Raw genomic sequence first — 16,228 nt, 5'->3', positions numbered from 1 at the left:
AACGAACTCTGAAGGTAATCATTAATTACAATTAGTGCTTTGCTATTATTTGAAATTTAATACTCCGTATTTACTTTAGTCGATACATTGTCTCAATGAGATAATCAATTAATCATCATAGTTAGTAACATCCTTCTAGTTTGACTTTATAAATTTCATTGACTAAAATTATATGAGACTTGTTTTAACATCTTACGTTAAAATAAAATTAAAAAAAAAAAAACAGAATATTGAGATTAATGGTGTGTTTGGAGGTAGAAAGTGGAAGAGAATATAAGAAAGGCTGTATTGGAAAAAAAATAAAAATGAAGAGAAGTTATAATAGAAATGACAAATTTTGGACTTGTGTTAGAATTAAGCGCCTAGCCTTCAAAAAAAAATACGAATTTTTGAATTAAATTGAAGTAAAGGAATTTAACTTTTTTTTTTTTTGAAAATCAACCAAGAAAAACTTAATTAATCACCAAATGTTGGATACAAGTAGGATAATTAGAAAACCAACAATGAGGACCAGACTGAGAAATAGCAGCCCTAGCTAACGCATGAGCTAGCTTATTCGCTGATCTAGGAATAAAAACAAATGACACGGTATCAAAGTGTCGTTTTAGATTATGACAATCCTTAAGAACACAGCCTGCGTAGGATAAATTAAGGGATCTCGACTTTAGCAGCGAACACACAAGTTGACAATCAGAATAAACCATCACCTTTCGCCAACCACATTCCATAGCCCAAGAGAGAGCTTCCTTAATCGCCATAGCCTCGGCTAAGTGAGGATCATGTAAACATCGGACCGACGAGCTTCTAGCTGCCAAAAAAACACCACTCCCATCATAAACAACCGCAGCAACATAGCCTTTCTCTTCTCCTGGGTTAACCGCTGCATCAACATGGATAATAATTAAATCTTCAAGATCATTTCCAGTAGCTGTTGCATGTACATTGCCACCACGGCTTTGCTCTCCATGCATAAATAAATTAGTCCAACAATTTAGCAAAGATACAGCCAAACTTTTAACATTTCCAGGATCCCAAAGTTTATTATTCCATATCAAATCATTCCTACTTACCCAGATAGACCAACATAATGCCACAAACTTGTACTTCGCTTCTGTATTATCACTGGCCATAATATGAGATAGGAGCGCTTCAAATTAACTATTCGCATTATAATATTACATATACAAATTCATACTCTTAGGCCTTCCTCAATAGTTGTGGGTTTTTCATCAGTTTTTTGTGAATCCCAACATCCACCTCATCATTCACTATCTCGCTCAATCACAAAATCAATTCCTCACATTAATTTGAAGTTTTTTCTCAAATTTTTATAGACCCACCATTTTATTATTTTATATTTTAATTATTTAATTTATAAATTTATTCCTCACATTGGGTGGTTAGATTGGCTGCCTGTCAACATCCAATTATTATTTATTATTATTTTTTAAAAAATCCTGACATAAGATTGGGGTCTTGCAGGAGAAATAATTCTCCAAAAGCAAGCACCCCCATCTGTTGAAAAAGTAAGCCATCAGTTTTTATGCATAAATATTTGTGCAAATTTCAACTAATGGGATCACCCTTAGAGGCCATTAAGGGATGCCTTCGTTGATGAGGAAGGAGGGAGATGAAATCCTCACGCAAGAGGAAGGAGGAGAAAAGATTTATGATGACAAATTTTACTGTTCATTCTTACTATACCCAGGTTCAATTTTAGATAATATGTTAATATTCTATCTTGCAATGTGAGTCACGGTACATGAATTTGTCTTCCTCACTTGTTAGCCCTAGAATGTGTATTTTGTGACTAGTCAATCATACAACACAACTAATTGAGTGATTTTGATACTTCTAAGAATACAATCTTGACTATATGACTCTAGTTTTTCATAACTTTTCTTTTTCTTAACCCTTATTTGATGTACTTATATATATATAGGGCATATATTGAGAAGGTAGGTATATATGCTCAGAGATATAAAATTATTAAATTTCCTCATTTTCTTTTTGTTATAAAGAGGAAAATATTTGAAGGAATAGAGAAATTATTTTCTCATAATTTTTTTTATGCAAAAAAAAAAAAAAAAAAGAGAAGAAAATTAAAAAATTTCAACCCTATTTTCCATGGATGGATTCCATGCATCCAAACACGGTATGAAGTTTCCGTCTTGGTCACAATTTTCAGAATTTCTTCCCCTGATTTAACAAAAAAATCTTCCTGGGGGTAAAAATAAAATATGAAGAAAATAATGGGGCCATAAAAAATAAAGACATTCTTCTGTAACACCAAATTCAGCTGCTTGGAGCTCGTTTCAGTCTTCGCAAGTTCCGTCGTTCGCAGATCCCCGATACGAAACCCCATAGGCCACAGGGCTTAATGTTTACAGTCTCTTATAAACCTTAGGCCTAGGGCATTGATTTCCAATCCGCCATTTCGTAATTTCGTCTTTTTAAATTTCAGTATCTGAAGTTTGAGCAATTTCAATTCCATCGATCTTAATGAAAGGTAGGGTTTTTCTTCTCCTTTTTCTCCTTTTATCTTCGGATTTTCGTTTTTCGCATTCGGAGGAAACGAAAAACAAGTTTCGAGAGCGGGAGGCTAATGATGATTCCCTCGGCTATCCCAATATGTAAGTGTCTTTTGACTTTTCCTTGAATTTTACTTTTTCCTTTCCTAATAAATATTGAATCGGAGAAATTAATGAATTTTCATACTGTATCATTGGTAAGATTTATGTATTTCAACTGTTGTCATTTGTTGATTTTGCTTGATAATACTTGTAGGCAATTTGAGATGCATTTTCATTTTTTTTTTTTTTTTTGGTTGCTTGTGAAACAGCTGATGATAATTTGGTGAAGTCACAATTATAACTCAGTGCGTGTAGAAATACTATAGCCTTTGTGTATGTGCATGTATGCATAGACAATCATGTGCTGATTGTGTTGTATCTAAAATTGGGTTTTGTCAGGTATCTGGAAATGAAGTATTCTCACTTTTGTTATGCTACTCTAACACAGTTTTATGTCTGTAGAGACGAGGATGAATTGTTGAATACACAATGCCCTCAGCATTTGGAGCTAAGATGGCAGACGGAAGTTAGTTCTAGCATATATGCTTCGCCGCTGGTTGCTGATATAAACAGGTAAATAAATGGCTGTGATCTTAGGTGATTTGTAGCTAGTGTTCATTCTACTATGGAGTACTTATTGTATGATTCTTCTTGATGCTTATTTTCTCTTTTTTGTTTTCTTTTGGTTTTTATGCTACTACTATTTTATGGTCAAAAGTTTTTTTATTTAAAGTTTACTTGAAAGTCGCATTGAACCCCTGAGCTGTATTACACAAGTTTTGTTTAATGAATAGTGCATTGATAAAATAGCATTACTAGAAGGAAATATGCATGGTGTTACAATCTTTTTTTATACCTGGCTCACCTGGCTGAAGAGACATTGATTCTACGACAATTTATAAATAACAAGTTGAGTTTTATGAATATTGTTGATAATATTGCACTATTAGAAGGAAATATACATGGTGTTACTTCCTTCTTCACCTAACTAAAAGTGATAATGATTTGAAGGCCAACCAATAAATAATACGGAGTATATAAACTAATCAAATATAAAAAATGAGCTTAGTTCTATCTGCAACTCATAAGGAAAAAAGCATGATCGTTAATTATTGTGTCTGAATCAAGGACTTTGGCAAACATAAGCAATTAAAAATAGTGTAAAATATAAGTGGATTTCTCACCTTTTGGAACCAAATGGAACATGGATGAAAAGAAATGGAAGTAAACAATAGTTTTTTTTAATTTTTTTTTTTAATTTAAAAAACTGAGCGAAATGTGATTAAACAAAAGTGAGAATAACAGACACAGGAAAATAGCGAGGAAAGAGGGACTGGGTGCCCAATTTCCAATCTGATCTCTCTCTTGCTTGCTCTAGATTTAATGAACCATGAATACTTTTTGTAGCTGTTGCACACCTGACATTCATTTTATCAGTAGCTTGCAAGACTACCATCATTTTTGTGTTTGAATTTTGAAACAAGGAATTCAGTACATAAGAAATTGAAGATACTGAATATGGATTTTCTCACCTTTGGAACCGAAAGAAGCATGGGGGGAAATAAATGGAAGTAAACAATAAGACAAAGTCATGAAAACATGAGGGAAATGTGATTAAACAAAAGTGAGTAAAGGACTGGGCTCCCAATTTCGTATCTGTCTCTATTGGTTGCTCTAGATTTTATGAGTGATGATTTTTTATAGCTGTTGAACACCTGAGATGTGTAGTTTTGGTGGGGGGTGGCCATCATCAGTGATGATTGCCAACAGAGATCATCTTGTAGGAGAAGCTTTCTAGGAAGATTTCCGTTCTCTACCTTTGCTCAGGGTTAAAATGAATAATTTAAATATGAATAAATTGATAAAAACAGTATTCAAATTGTTTGAAGTTCAAAGGTGAGTATCCTGTTTGCCAATGAACCTCTTGTGAAATCATGGTTTCTACCATTTTTTGTTTCTGTTCAATTTCATAGTTATTTTTGTTTGTTTAATTTATTATCCCAGAAAAAGATAAAAGTTATTTCCTTTGATGAATTCCTGTCATGTCCAAATGAGACAAATGAATTTGTCTTTCTTTGGTTTTTCTTTTCAACATTGAATCCCGAATTGTAGTGGACAGTAAAAAATCTATTTTACAGAAGATTATTACTCTGTATCATATTTATTATTTATGAGTGAATTTTACAGGATGTGTTTACTCCCTGTGGCTATGAGTTGTGTATATCAATGACTAGTTTTTGTTATTTGTTCTCTCCTATTAATGTTCCTTTATGAATTAATCATGAAAATAATGAGTTTTTTTCTTAGTGATGGGAAGCTTGAAGTGGTAGTTCCTTCTTTTGTTCATTACTTGGAAGTTCTTGAAGGTTCTGATGGAGATAAAGTCCCAGGTAAAACTTATATTTTTGAGCTGGCTGTAAGGTTTAGACAAGCAGGCTTGACTGGCTAGAATAAACTAAACAAACCTGTGAACATAAATTATGAGTACAGTTAAAAGTTTGCCTAAACTCTTGCTGGAATTGTGAAATGCTAAAATTTCTTATTTTGATATTGTAAATTGAAAGTGAATGAAAAATAATGCATGCCAAAGAATGACACTTAAGATCCAGTCTAATTATGAAGCAAATTTAGTGAATTCCTAAATTTGTTTGTTTGGTTCATTTTCTTTTTGGCAATATTCATCAGGATGGCCAGCTTTCCATCAATCAACTGTACATTCTAGCCCTTTCCAGTATGACATTGACAAGGATGGTGTACGAGAGATAGGCTTGGCCACATACAATGGTGAGGTTCTCTTTTTCAGGTAATACTCTATATCTCTCATTCCCCCTCTCCCCAAATGTTCTCTCCCTCCCCCTTCCCCTTCCCTTTTTGTGTGTGTGTGTGTGTGTACAGAGTATAACTTAATTGTTTGACATCTTATGGTTTCTCTTGGACTTGCTTTTTCTGTGTTATCTTATTTATTTATTTATACTTTTAAATAGGGTCTCTGGCTACATGATGTCTGATAAATTAGTGATTCCGCGGCTAAGAGTTAAACAGAATTGGTATGTGGGTTTAAATCCGGACCCTGTAGATCGCTCTCATCCAGATGTTCATGATGACCAGCTCATCCAGGAGGCCCTCATTGAGTCACTAGCCCGTAAGTTTTGCTCCTCTCTCTTTCCCCCCACCCAAGTTATTCTTGCAAATACTTGTCTCAAGGCACCAATTGTCTGCAATAATCACTTTCTTTGAGAGTTGATGTATTGAATTCACATTCTTATCACTGTTTTTGTCCCTTAGTATAATATATCATTAATTTCCAAACCTCTATAGGACAAAACATAAGCGTGACTCATGGTGCAAACAGTTCTCACACCACTACAGAAGTTCATCCTGAGGTGAATTTTACACCCAAAGAAGCTCACCATGAAAATGTGTCTACACATAATGAAGCTCATCTTGGCAATGACTCAATTTCTTTGCCAACTGGAGTTTCCAATGACACATTGAATGCAGAGAAAGTGGAAAACCAAAGCGAGAGAAGAGATAATCAAACAGATACTGAAACTAATTTGTCAAGGAACATTACCAATGCTGTCCCAGGTTCTTCAAATGAGACAATTACCAATGTTGGGAAGGCTGACAATAGGAGAAGGCTTCTTGAAGAAAAGGCAGGTGACCAGGGTGTTCATGCTGCAACTGTGGAAAATGAAGGTGGTCTGGACACAGATGCTGATTCATCATTTGAATTATTCCGGGATAATGATGAACTGGCTGATGAGTATAATTATGATTATGATGATTATGTTGATGAGAACATGTGGGGAGATGAGGAGTGGACAGAAGAAGAACATGAAAAAATGGAAAATTATGTGAATGTCGATGCACATGTTTTGTGTACTCCTGTGAGTCTGATAGAATTGAAATTTTACTCAGTTGCTTATATTACTATATTATATGATTAACTAACATTGAAAAACTTCAGGTTATAGCAGACATTGATAAGGATGGCGTGTCAGAACTGGTTGTTGCAGTGTCATACTTCTTTGACCACGAGTAATATACTTTTCCCTCAAATATATGTTGATAGCTAGGGTTGCGGGTTTAAATCCAAGCGTCCCCAATATAATTATGTATTTTCTGTATAGTTTATCTGAGTAGCAGATATTTCTCTGTGCTATACACCTCCTTGGCTTTACAAAGCATTTGATTGAAATACATGATACCTTTATGAGTTTTTATACCTTGTGTATCTCACATGAACAAATTTCACCAGATTCGTTTTAATTTCACAGATATTATGACAATCCTGAACATTTGAAGGAACTTGGAGGTATCGAAATTGGAAAGTATGTTGCTGGTGGCATTGTTGTTTTCAATCTGGATACTAAGCAGGTTAAATGGAGTACACAGCTGGATCTGAGTACTGATACTGGAAACTTCCGTGCCTACATATACTCTTCCCCTACAGTAGTTGATTTGGATGGTGATGGAAATCTGGATATCCTGGTTGGAACTTCCTACGGCTTGTTTTATGTCTTGGATCACAAGGGTAATTGATTGTCTATCTTTTAGTTTTCAAGATCTTTTAATCAGCTACATGTCATAACCTTCTTTTTTAAAGATTAGGGATGGATCTCTAATAAAACAATCTGCAAGTAAAGTTTATTGTTTTCCCTTTTCTTTTGTCTTGTGGATTCCATTCTTATGTTTCAAACAGCGGTGAATTAGGAATATAGTTCTAGTCAATTCCATATTCAAATCATTTTGGCATCATTATTATTATTATTCTTGTCACCGCTGTCATTGTATAAGAGATGACTTCTCATATTAGGCAAAGTGAGGGAGAATTTTCCTCTTGAAATGGCTGAAATCCAAGGGTCAGTAGTTGCTGCTGATATCAATGATGATGGCAAGATTGAGCTAGTGACAACTGATACACATGGAAATGTAGCTGCATGGACTGCACAAGGCAAAGAAATATGGGAAAGGCATCTCAAGAGCCTCATTCCCCAGGTGATATGCAGCATCTCATCTCTTGAATTTGCATTCTTTTTTAATATATTATTCTTGACAAGTTATTTTCCTTAGGGTCCCACAATAGGTGATGTGGACGGAGATGGAAACACAGATGTTGTTGTTCCAACACTTTCAGGCAATATATATGTCTTGAGTGGCAAGGATGGGTCAATTGTGCGGCCTTATCCCTATAGAACTCATGGTAGGGTGATGAGTCAAGTTCTTCTAGTCGACTTGAGCAAGAGAGGAGAGAAGAAGAAGGGACTTACAATTGTTACTACATCATTTGATGGATATTTGTATCTAATAGATGGGCAAACATCATGTGCTGATGTTGTGGATATTGGAGAAACTTCGTAAGTTAATCTCAAGTATCCAAATTTTTTGTTTTTGTTTTTGTGATTTTTATAGCTTCTAGTATACTTCTGTTTTAATGTCAGAATGATGTCATTTGTTCTTTTCTTATAATAACAGATACAGCATGGTCCTGGCAGATAATGTCGACGGAGGAGATGACCTTGATCTCATTGTGACAACAATGAATGGAAATGTCTTCTGCTTCTCAACTCCTTCTCCACATCATCCCCTCAAAGTAGGTTGACATTTTGTTCTATGAATTGACTGTGTTTTACTGTTGATAATTGATATTTGATATTACGCATTTCCAGGCTTGGAGATCACCTAACCAGGGTAGAAACAATGCTGCATACCGTTATAATCGTGAAGGTATATATGTTACTCCATCATCCAGAGCCTTCCGTGATGAAGAAGGCAAGAACTTCTGGGTTGAAATAGAGATTGTAGATAAACACAGAGTTCCATCTGGGTCTCAAGCTCCATATAATGTCACGGTAAGATTCTATTTAGTGATGCTGGAAATTTATATGCTCAGATACCATTCACTTATCTAGCCTATGGATAAAATCTCTTATTCCTGTCTGATCCTTCTAAAACAGGTAAACTTGTTGGTTCCTGGAAATTATCAAGGGGAGAGGACAATAAAGCACAACCAGATAATTGAGACTCCTGGGAAACACCGGATTAAGCTTCCAACAGTGGGGGTCAGGACTGGTGGGACAGTAGTGGTGGAGATGGTTGACAAGAATGGACTCTATTTCTCAGATGACTTCTCCATCACATTCCATATGTATTATTACAAACTCTTGAAATGGCTTCTTGTACTTCCGATGCTTGGGATGTTCGCAGTGCTAGTCATTCTTCGTCCACAGGAAGCAATGCCATTGCCATCATTTTCACGAAACACTGATTTGTGATGTGTTCATAAGAAAGTTGACAAAGTTGCAATAGTAGATAACAGAAAGTGAAGCAGTGAGTCCCTGACAGAGACGTCGAGCCGAGATCCTTGTAGCAACACCAGTTTAAAATTGAACCTTAGAGAAAATGTCATGGATGTTTTGGGAGGGATACTAAACCGTGACAATCCCTACTACAGAGGGACATGTTAGCTTGAACAAACCCTGTAACTGAGTTTTGATTACAGTAAGGCCAAACATGTAACATTATGAGATGTCAAAAGTCTCCAATGTGAATGTCACCGTTTGATAAAATTATTTTTAAGGCCACTGAGATATATACAGAGACACCTGAATTTTGGTTGCCACAATTTATTTTCGTAATCCATTCTCCTTGTTAAAAGGTTTTATTGTCTCATCTGAAGGATAATATGTTAATAATGTCGCTGGGGTTACTAGGTTCCATAATTAACTTGTGTTTGACTGTGATTCTATGTGATTTTGAGCAACAAAAAAATGTATCATAAACTTTGTCCATTTCAGAGAAGAACTAAAGCAGCAGCACCCATAAGAATACAGAGAATGGAACTAAGAACAGAAAGCAAAACAATATCAACATACAATTCTTGAGAGGCAAAAAGGATCAATAAGGTTGCAAGACAGGCCTCTTACCAAGCCTCTTAATCTCTCTATCCATCTGGCCAGTGAGCATCAATCCAAACATCTTGAAATCACACAGCAGAGACCAATATGGGTGCCCAAAAGTTGCAGGCATGTTTCCCTCTACAAAGAAATGACTGTACCATGCTAAGCCATACCCAAAAACAGGCACAAAAACCACACACCACCAATTGAACACCACCGAATATATCAACCACAGTATACTACACAGTGTGCCTGTAAAATGCCACCGCCTTGTTGCTGCCTTGGTGTGCTGGCTCATGTAGAAACCCCAAAACTCCTCCATGCTCCTGAAATTCATGCCTCCTTCACCAAACCTCAATATTTCTGATAAAGATCAGATCTTTATGCAAAACCCAAATGAATTTTGATCCCTAGCACCACAATTGATAAGGGGTGATCATATACTGGAATCTGAGCAAAGCATACATTAATTTTAACGCAGTTGACTAGAAAAATTGATATAAAAACAGGGTAAGAGGATCTATTCCACCAACTATGTAGTTTGGGAAATGAAGAAAAGACAAATAAAGATAGGTGGGTGTTGGGTCGAAAGGGTGGATGGTTGCTCTCAGAAATCTCTCTAATTTTCTCGATGTGAAGAAGGGGGAGAAACCATGATTAGGTTAGAGTTTGACTCGCCTGTAGAACAGTACAGTAAGAGTTGATCAGATTGCAGAAAATTATCAGTTTATTGGCCCTCTTTCTTGTATCTTATTTTGTCCCCATTGGCCATTGCTCTCCATCTCACCTTCCTATATAAATTAGGACTAATAAAGATGCCATATTACGTACTGTGCGTCTATCCACGGGAATCGTCACTTGTGGGAATTGAACCCAAATTCTTTCAAAATTCCTCTCCACAAAAAGAACTCATTTGCCACTTAAGCTACCCCACTAGGTTGTAATATTTCTTCTACTCATTTTTATATTATAGTTATTTTATAATACTATTCAACATGAAATTAGATTTTTTTTAAAGGTTGGGCTATTGGGCATTTGTATAGTAATATGCTAATAGAAACTTAAATAATATTTTGGTGTTATAAAAATTGGTAGGGATTTTATTAATTTTATTGGCCAAGAATGTTGGTCATTTGCTTGGTTTTCCAAAGAGTTTTAAAGGTCTGATTTGTTTTCAGAGTAGTTAATTTTTGGGTGTCAAAAGACATATTTCAAACGAGTTATCTTTTGAACTTTTATATTTCTAAAGAAGTGGGTTGCTTAGGAAAATCAGGTTCTTATTTAGGAAAAGTTTCCAAAAAAAAAAAAAAAAACCTAGAAGAGATGAGCAAAAGAAATGAGCTTTGACTAGAAACTCCCATATGAGGGAACAACCTGCAATGTGCCATTTATCAAATTATACAAATGATCTGGCAAGCGCCTCAGCCAAATGGGTGTCTATCATATATCTCAAAGATCCATTCTTCGCCACCACAAAGTTTTCATGCTCATCAATAATCACAATACCATAATAGGCCTGACCAAGCTAGTATCTTGAAAAACATCTACATTCACTTGATGATCTTAACTAAATATTACTTTACCATATCTTGTGGAGTCGATGTGAAATATATAAAAAAAAAAAAATTAATACCTAAGAAATTTATTTTATGTAGCTAAAAACGTTAATCAAGAATGTTGCTTGTTCAAATTGGAGTTTAGTGTGCTTTAGTCCAATAAAACGTGAAGTGCAATGGTACATAATAAAATAATAACAATCTAATAAATTAAGAAGATATTATATATTTTTTATTGCAACAAATGATTCTGTTTTCGTCGATATGATCGTTTGATCATTGATGCAGTAGCTACCTATAATTGATTGCATCCATTTAATAATAATAATAATAATAATAATAATAATAATAAGATTTGAATACAAATTTTATTTGAAGGAAGCCCAAATCTCTTCCATTACAGTAATTAAATGTTTATAATCGTCCCATGATAAAATCTGCCTTGCGATTAACTTGATCCGCAAAATCCTTCACGTTTCCCTTATCGTTCTCCTTGAACCTATCTATCCTGAAGTGTGCCAAGTCATGTGGGCCCCTTGAAGATCCACTCCAGACAAGATCCGCCAATATCTGCCCCACTAAGGGCCCCATTTTGAACCCGTGCCCGGAGAATCCGCCGCCGACCACCACATCCTTGCCCAACTCCCCGCCCAGAAAATCGATCACGTAGTCCTCGTCCGGCGTCATTGAATACATGCACGATTGCGAAATCACCGGCGCCGACGAGTCGACTAGGCCCCCGAATCGGCCTTCTATCCATTGCTTCAACGAAGGTATAGAGCTAGCCAGCGGCGCAAAGGTGCGCCCTTCGGCTTCGCATTCGCGCCCGCCGTGCCAGCCGACCTTGATCAATCCCGGGAACTCAAGCGGCGGCGTTCCGTACACGTACGGCTCGCCGTAGCTGGCGAACGATGGGAAGCCGTTTGCGATGGTGAAATCTCGTTCGTGCCCCTCTTTGATTCTCCAGTAGGAGACGTTGGTTTCCAGCGGTTGAACCGGAAGGACAACCCGGGAACCGGTGATCTCGGTAACCAATTTTCGCACCCACGCGCCGACCGTGATAACGCACTTTTTCCCCGAGAATCTCTCCCCGCTTTTCGCGGTAACGGAAATGCCACCCGTCAGGCTATCTCTCTCCACGCCGTTAACCTCCACATGGTCTCTCAGAGTCGCGCCGTGTTTGACAGCCAGCGCTTGGAACATGGAAACGGCTTTAGTCGGCTTAATGACGCCGCCGTGCTCAGTCACAACGCCCACCCAATTCTCCGGTAACCGAAAACGGCCCCCAAACTCCTCCACGACCCGTTTCGGATCCAAAACCCGTACCGGAATGGAAACCTTCCGGCAGCTGGAAACGACGGCTTGCAAAGCCGCGTTGTCAGCCGGTCCCATGTCCAACTGCCGGGTCTTGAAGAAGACCTTGTAGCCAATCTCGGCTTCGGCTTCGCGCCACAGAGCCTCGGCGGCCAAGACCATCTTGGCATAATATTCCTCCGGGTAGGTTGCGCGGATAGTTCTGGATTCGCCATGGGAGGAGCCGCGGTGGTGCAAGAAATCGAATTGCTCTAGGAGGAGGGTCCTAAGGCCGCGTTTGGCTAACTGATAAGCTGCGCAGCTGCCCATTATTCCTCCTCCTACAACTATCACATCAAATTCCATTTTTTCCATCTCTTCAGATAAGAATTAGATGGATATGAATCTATATATAGAATCTCAGATCAGCCGATAAAATTGAATCTTGCAGAGAGTTTCGGGTCAGAGCTGATGCAATGAAAAGTTGAAAAATATTGTTCTCAGACTATAGAGGAAGGGTTTGACAAGATGGAATCTGTTATATAGACTTATAGATACCAATTTGTAAGCTTCAACACTACATTATATTGCAGAAGAAACTGGGTTTGAGAAGAAAGTAACAGAGACTCTCCTAAATAGCAGAACGATGGGGGTGATATGCATGAGAAATTCGGAGTAACAGTTACTTCTGTGTTAAACTGTTATCTCAATATTTAATGCAAGAATCTCACTTTAATATTTTACTTTCGAGTTAATTCGATTTTTTATCATAAATTTATAGGCGGCAATCACTTTTATAACACTTTCGAGTTAATTCCAAATTAAGTTGACTTTACTATATTTGTATGTTTATTTTTTTTAAATCGTAATTGAAGATTAAAACGCCTTTATATTTAACCCCATTAAAACTCTTTTGTTGATAGAATATTAAAAATGGACATGTCACAATAATATTATAACCAAATGTGGATGTTATGATATAAAAGATTAAAATAGACTATCACCTATAAATATAAGACAAAAAATGAAATTAAACTCTTTTACTTTCTCATATTACCTATTTTTACAAAAATACTTATTACCCTATATATAATTATCTCTCCTTATTAACTACTACTAAATTACAAAGGAAATAGGGAAAATTCAACCAAGTTGATCAAATTTTTGATTTGGTAACCACAATATTACAAGTTTAATTCTCAATAGCAATCATTAAATGATCATTCTAAGGATTCTTTAAACATGGTCCTTGTTTCTAAATGTTGCTCACTCCTATCATTATGTTACAGTTATGCCAATTTTTGTATAGCTAATTTTCCAGTGAGTTTTACTATATGCATGTATTCCTAATTTCTACTCTTGACAAGGCAAGTAATGATAAGTTATTTTCATCATGCACTCTCGTAAATAATGTTTTATAAAAAATATAAGTATGAGAATAAAAAATGATAATACATTATTTTTCTTTTGCAGTGAGATGTACTCCCCATTTTACTTGTCATATTTACTATTTATAAGTTAAACACATCTTTCTTTCCCTTTTTGGTTTATTTTCTTTAAATTTTTTAATTATTTTAAAATTTGATATATTGTGTATTTAATAGTACTTTTAATATAATTTTTAAATATATAAATTTTATATAACAATACTAAACATAATATTATAAAAAATTAAATTACAAATGGGTCACACTTGTGTGAGGCCGTCTCACGGATCTTTATTCGTGAGACGGGTCGGATCAAAGCACCATGTAAATGTCATACTTATATGTGCAAATGTCATACTTATATGCTCAAATATAACACTAATCAAGAATACAATTTTTGTTACTTATAAGAGAAAAAGTAATATATTTTTCATAATAAGTAATGTTGACAAGTTCCCGTTATTTATAAGGACAAATATAATACTTTTGAGGAAAAATGTAATACTTTTAAATCGAAATGTAAAAGTATTGTATTTTCCCTTAAAAGTAACAAAAATTTTATTCATAATTAGTATTACATTTGAGCATATAAGCATGACATTTGTACATATAAGTGTTACATTTGCATATTGACCCGACCCGACCCATCTCATGGTGAGACGGTCTCACACAAGTTTTTGCCATTACAAATAGCTCCAGTCAAACTTTGTTAGTTGAATCAAGCATATAAAATGAGACGAAATAAGTAATAAAATTAGTCTAAAAAAAAAAAAGTAATAAAATTAGTACAGATAAGAGGGCGGAGGGTGTTGCACGTTGCAAGACAGGTAGTGGAAAATGACAACTCACGAAAATAATGATAAAGAAGTGATGAACGGTTCATAATTTAAGACATGAAACAAGGTGGAAATTGGAATCGCCAGAAAGTGGAGTTTTATGTCACGTTCTTTCAAGTGTTGTGTACTTTCGACTTACTAATCCTGCCCAAATTAGTCTTTTGATTTTAACGTAGGGTACAATGGAACATCATACATAGTGGTCCCTTTGGCCCCGTTTTATGTGTTCATTTTCATTTTTAATTTAAAATAATAATTCTAATTAATCTAAATTTGTGATAAAAATAAGGGTTACACTTGTGTGACACCGTCTCACAAATTTTTATTTGTGAGATTGGTCGGGTCAATATATAAAGGTAATACTTATACTAGCTTAACAAATGTAATACTAATTAGGAATAAAATATTTGTTACTTATAAAGAAAATGACAATACTTTTAAGAACAAATGTAAATGTATTTTTTTGCATTAAAAATATTATACTTTCATCAAAATAAAAAGGCTACAAATAAAATAATTAAATAATAATTACATTACTAGAGTCAAGATGATTTCTCACTCACTTTGTGGCGTTGACAAACATAATAGTGTCAACATAATAATTGTTAATTATAAAATCATTAGTGAATGGATCAAAATTGTCACTTTATTAACCATTTGAGAGCTAAAAGTGATGATTTCTTATAGAGACTAAGCATATTATTACTTTGTAGCTTGATGATCAAATGTGTACATTTTCTTTTTATTAATTATTTTAACTTCATATTATTATTATAATAAAGTGGTGTATTCTATAAATTAATACTAATTTTATATTTAAATTATTCTTTTTTTTTTTAAATACAACTGACTTTATTACATTGTAGTATCAACGCCTCCACTGAGGCTCGATTTCATGGCCTCCCATATGAGAAAATCACCACATGTCATCTATATTTAAATTATTCTAACTATGTTGACTTTAACTTTATACATATGTAGTAGTTTATGGCAGTTAGTGGGATTACAATACTTGATTGTGTTTTAGTTGTTGAAAATTCATTGGCTCTTTGGTTTGTGGAGATTTAAAATAATGAAAAAGAATATACGTTTTTGCAATGATCTGAGTTACACTTTTTTTGCCACTAAAGCAGGATTGAATAAATTTCAAATAAATAGATCCTCCATAATAATTTACCTAATAATTAAATTAAAGGGGACTCATGATTGTAATTTGCTTGTCTTTTTTTTTTTTTTTTTTTTGAATTACGAGAGGTTAAGCCTAAGCACTACCGAGCTCTACGAGAAGCGCCACCTTCCACATCGCTCGCAAGGAGCCGCAATATCTCCTCTGGGGGGAATTTGAAGTCTCCCACTCCCTGCTAAGACCAAGATTAGCAAGAAAATCTGTGTACTTGTTTCCTTCTCTCAAGACATGGGCGAAGGAAACTTCTTCCAAACTGTCAGTGAGATGCAAACAGTCATCCACCATAACTACTATTGCAATATGTTTTTGAATTGGAATTTGAAATTGAAAATTTAATTGAACGATTTTTAAATTTAGATGTATTAAAATAATTTTGCTAGTTCATTCAAATTAAAAATTTACAATGTTAATTTTAAAATGTAAGAAATTTTTATTAAATCTATTTGGAAAAAAAA

The 16,228-nt window shown here is 35.1% G+C and overlaps 3 protein-coding genes across 3 annotated transcripts; 1 reads left to right on the top strand and 2 right to left on the bottom strand.

Moving 5' to 3' along the window:
* Positions 1-452: 452 nt before the first annotated feature.
* Positions 453-1,130, bottom strand: LOC116006850. Its single transcript, XM_031247347.1, has one exon. The coding sequence runs from the start codon at positions 1,128-1,130 to the stop codon at positions 453-455; it is 678 nt and encodes a 225-aa protein (XP_031103207.1).
* Positions 1,131-2,254: 1,124 nt separating this feature from the next.
* On the top strand, positions 2,255-9,211 carry LOC116006452 (protein DEFECTIVE IN EXINE FORMATION 1). Its single transcript, XM_031246816.1, has 13 exons — positions 2,255-2,633; positions 3,036-3,146; positions 4,881-4,963; positions 5,259-5,376; positions 5,558-5,715; positions 5,892-6,463; positions 6,544-6,614; positions 6,854-7,110; positions 7,393-7,574; positions 7,650-7,933; positions 8,052-8,169; positions 8,246-8,428; positions 8,534-9,211. The coding sequence occupies exons 1-13, from the start codon at positions 2,503-2,505 to the stop codon at positions 8,849-8,851; spliced, it is 2,586 nt and encodes an 861-aa protein (XP_031102676.1). The 5' UTR covers positions 2,255-2,502; the 3' UTR covers positions 8,852-9,211.
* A 2,134-nt stretch (positions 9,212-11,345) lies between these two features.
* LOC116007600 (probable sarcosine oxidase) lies at positions 11,346-12,979 on the bottom strand. Its single transcript, XM_031248318.1, has one exon. It carries the CDS (start codon positions 12,697-12,699, stop codon positions 11,446-11,448), a length of 1,254 nt encoding a protein of 417 aa, XP_031104178.1. The 5' UTR covers positions 12,700-12,979; the 3' UTR covers positions 11,346-11,445.
* Positions 12,980-16,228: the final 3,249 nt, after the last annotated feature.

The sequence above is a fragment of the Ipomoea triloba genome, chromosome 15, assembly GCF_003576645.1.
Source record: "Ipomoea triloba cultivar NCNSP0323 chromosome 15, ASM357664v1".
Taxonomy (NCBI): Eukaryota; Viridiplantae; Streptophyta; class Magnoliopsida; order Solanales; family Convolvulaceae; genus Ipomoea; species Ipomoea triloba.
The sequence above is the reverse complement of the archived record's forward strand: the minus strand, read 5'-3'. Positions and strand labels throughout refer to the sequence as shown.

What these genes read in the sequence shown, in the direction of transcription:
- LOC116007600 (XM_031248318.1), bottom strand. Translation starts at nt 12,699, where the DNA reads ATGGAAAAAATGGAATTTGATGTGATAGTTGTAGGAGGAGGAATAATG.
- LOC116006850 (XM_031247347.1), bottom strand. Translation starts at nt 1,130, where the DNA reads ATGGCCAGTGATAATACAGAAGCGAAGTACAAGTTTGTGGCATTATGT.
- LOC116006452 (XM_031246816.1), top strand. Translation starts at nt 2,503, where the DNA reads ATGAAAGGTAGGGTTTTTCTTCTCCTTTTTCTCCTTTTATCTTCGGAT. An exon ending in GGTGAGGTTCTCTTTTTCAG is followed by an intron (nt 5,377 to 5,557) that starts GTAATACTCTAT and finishes ACTTTTAAATAG; the next exon opens with GGTCTCTGGCTACATGATGT. An exon ending in TCAAGAGCCTCATTCCCCAG is followed by an intron (nt 7,575 to 7,649) that starts GTGATATGCAGC and finishes TATTTTCCTTAG; the next exon opens with GGTCCCACAATAGGTGATGT.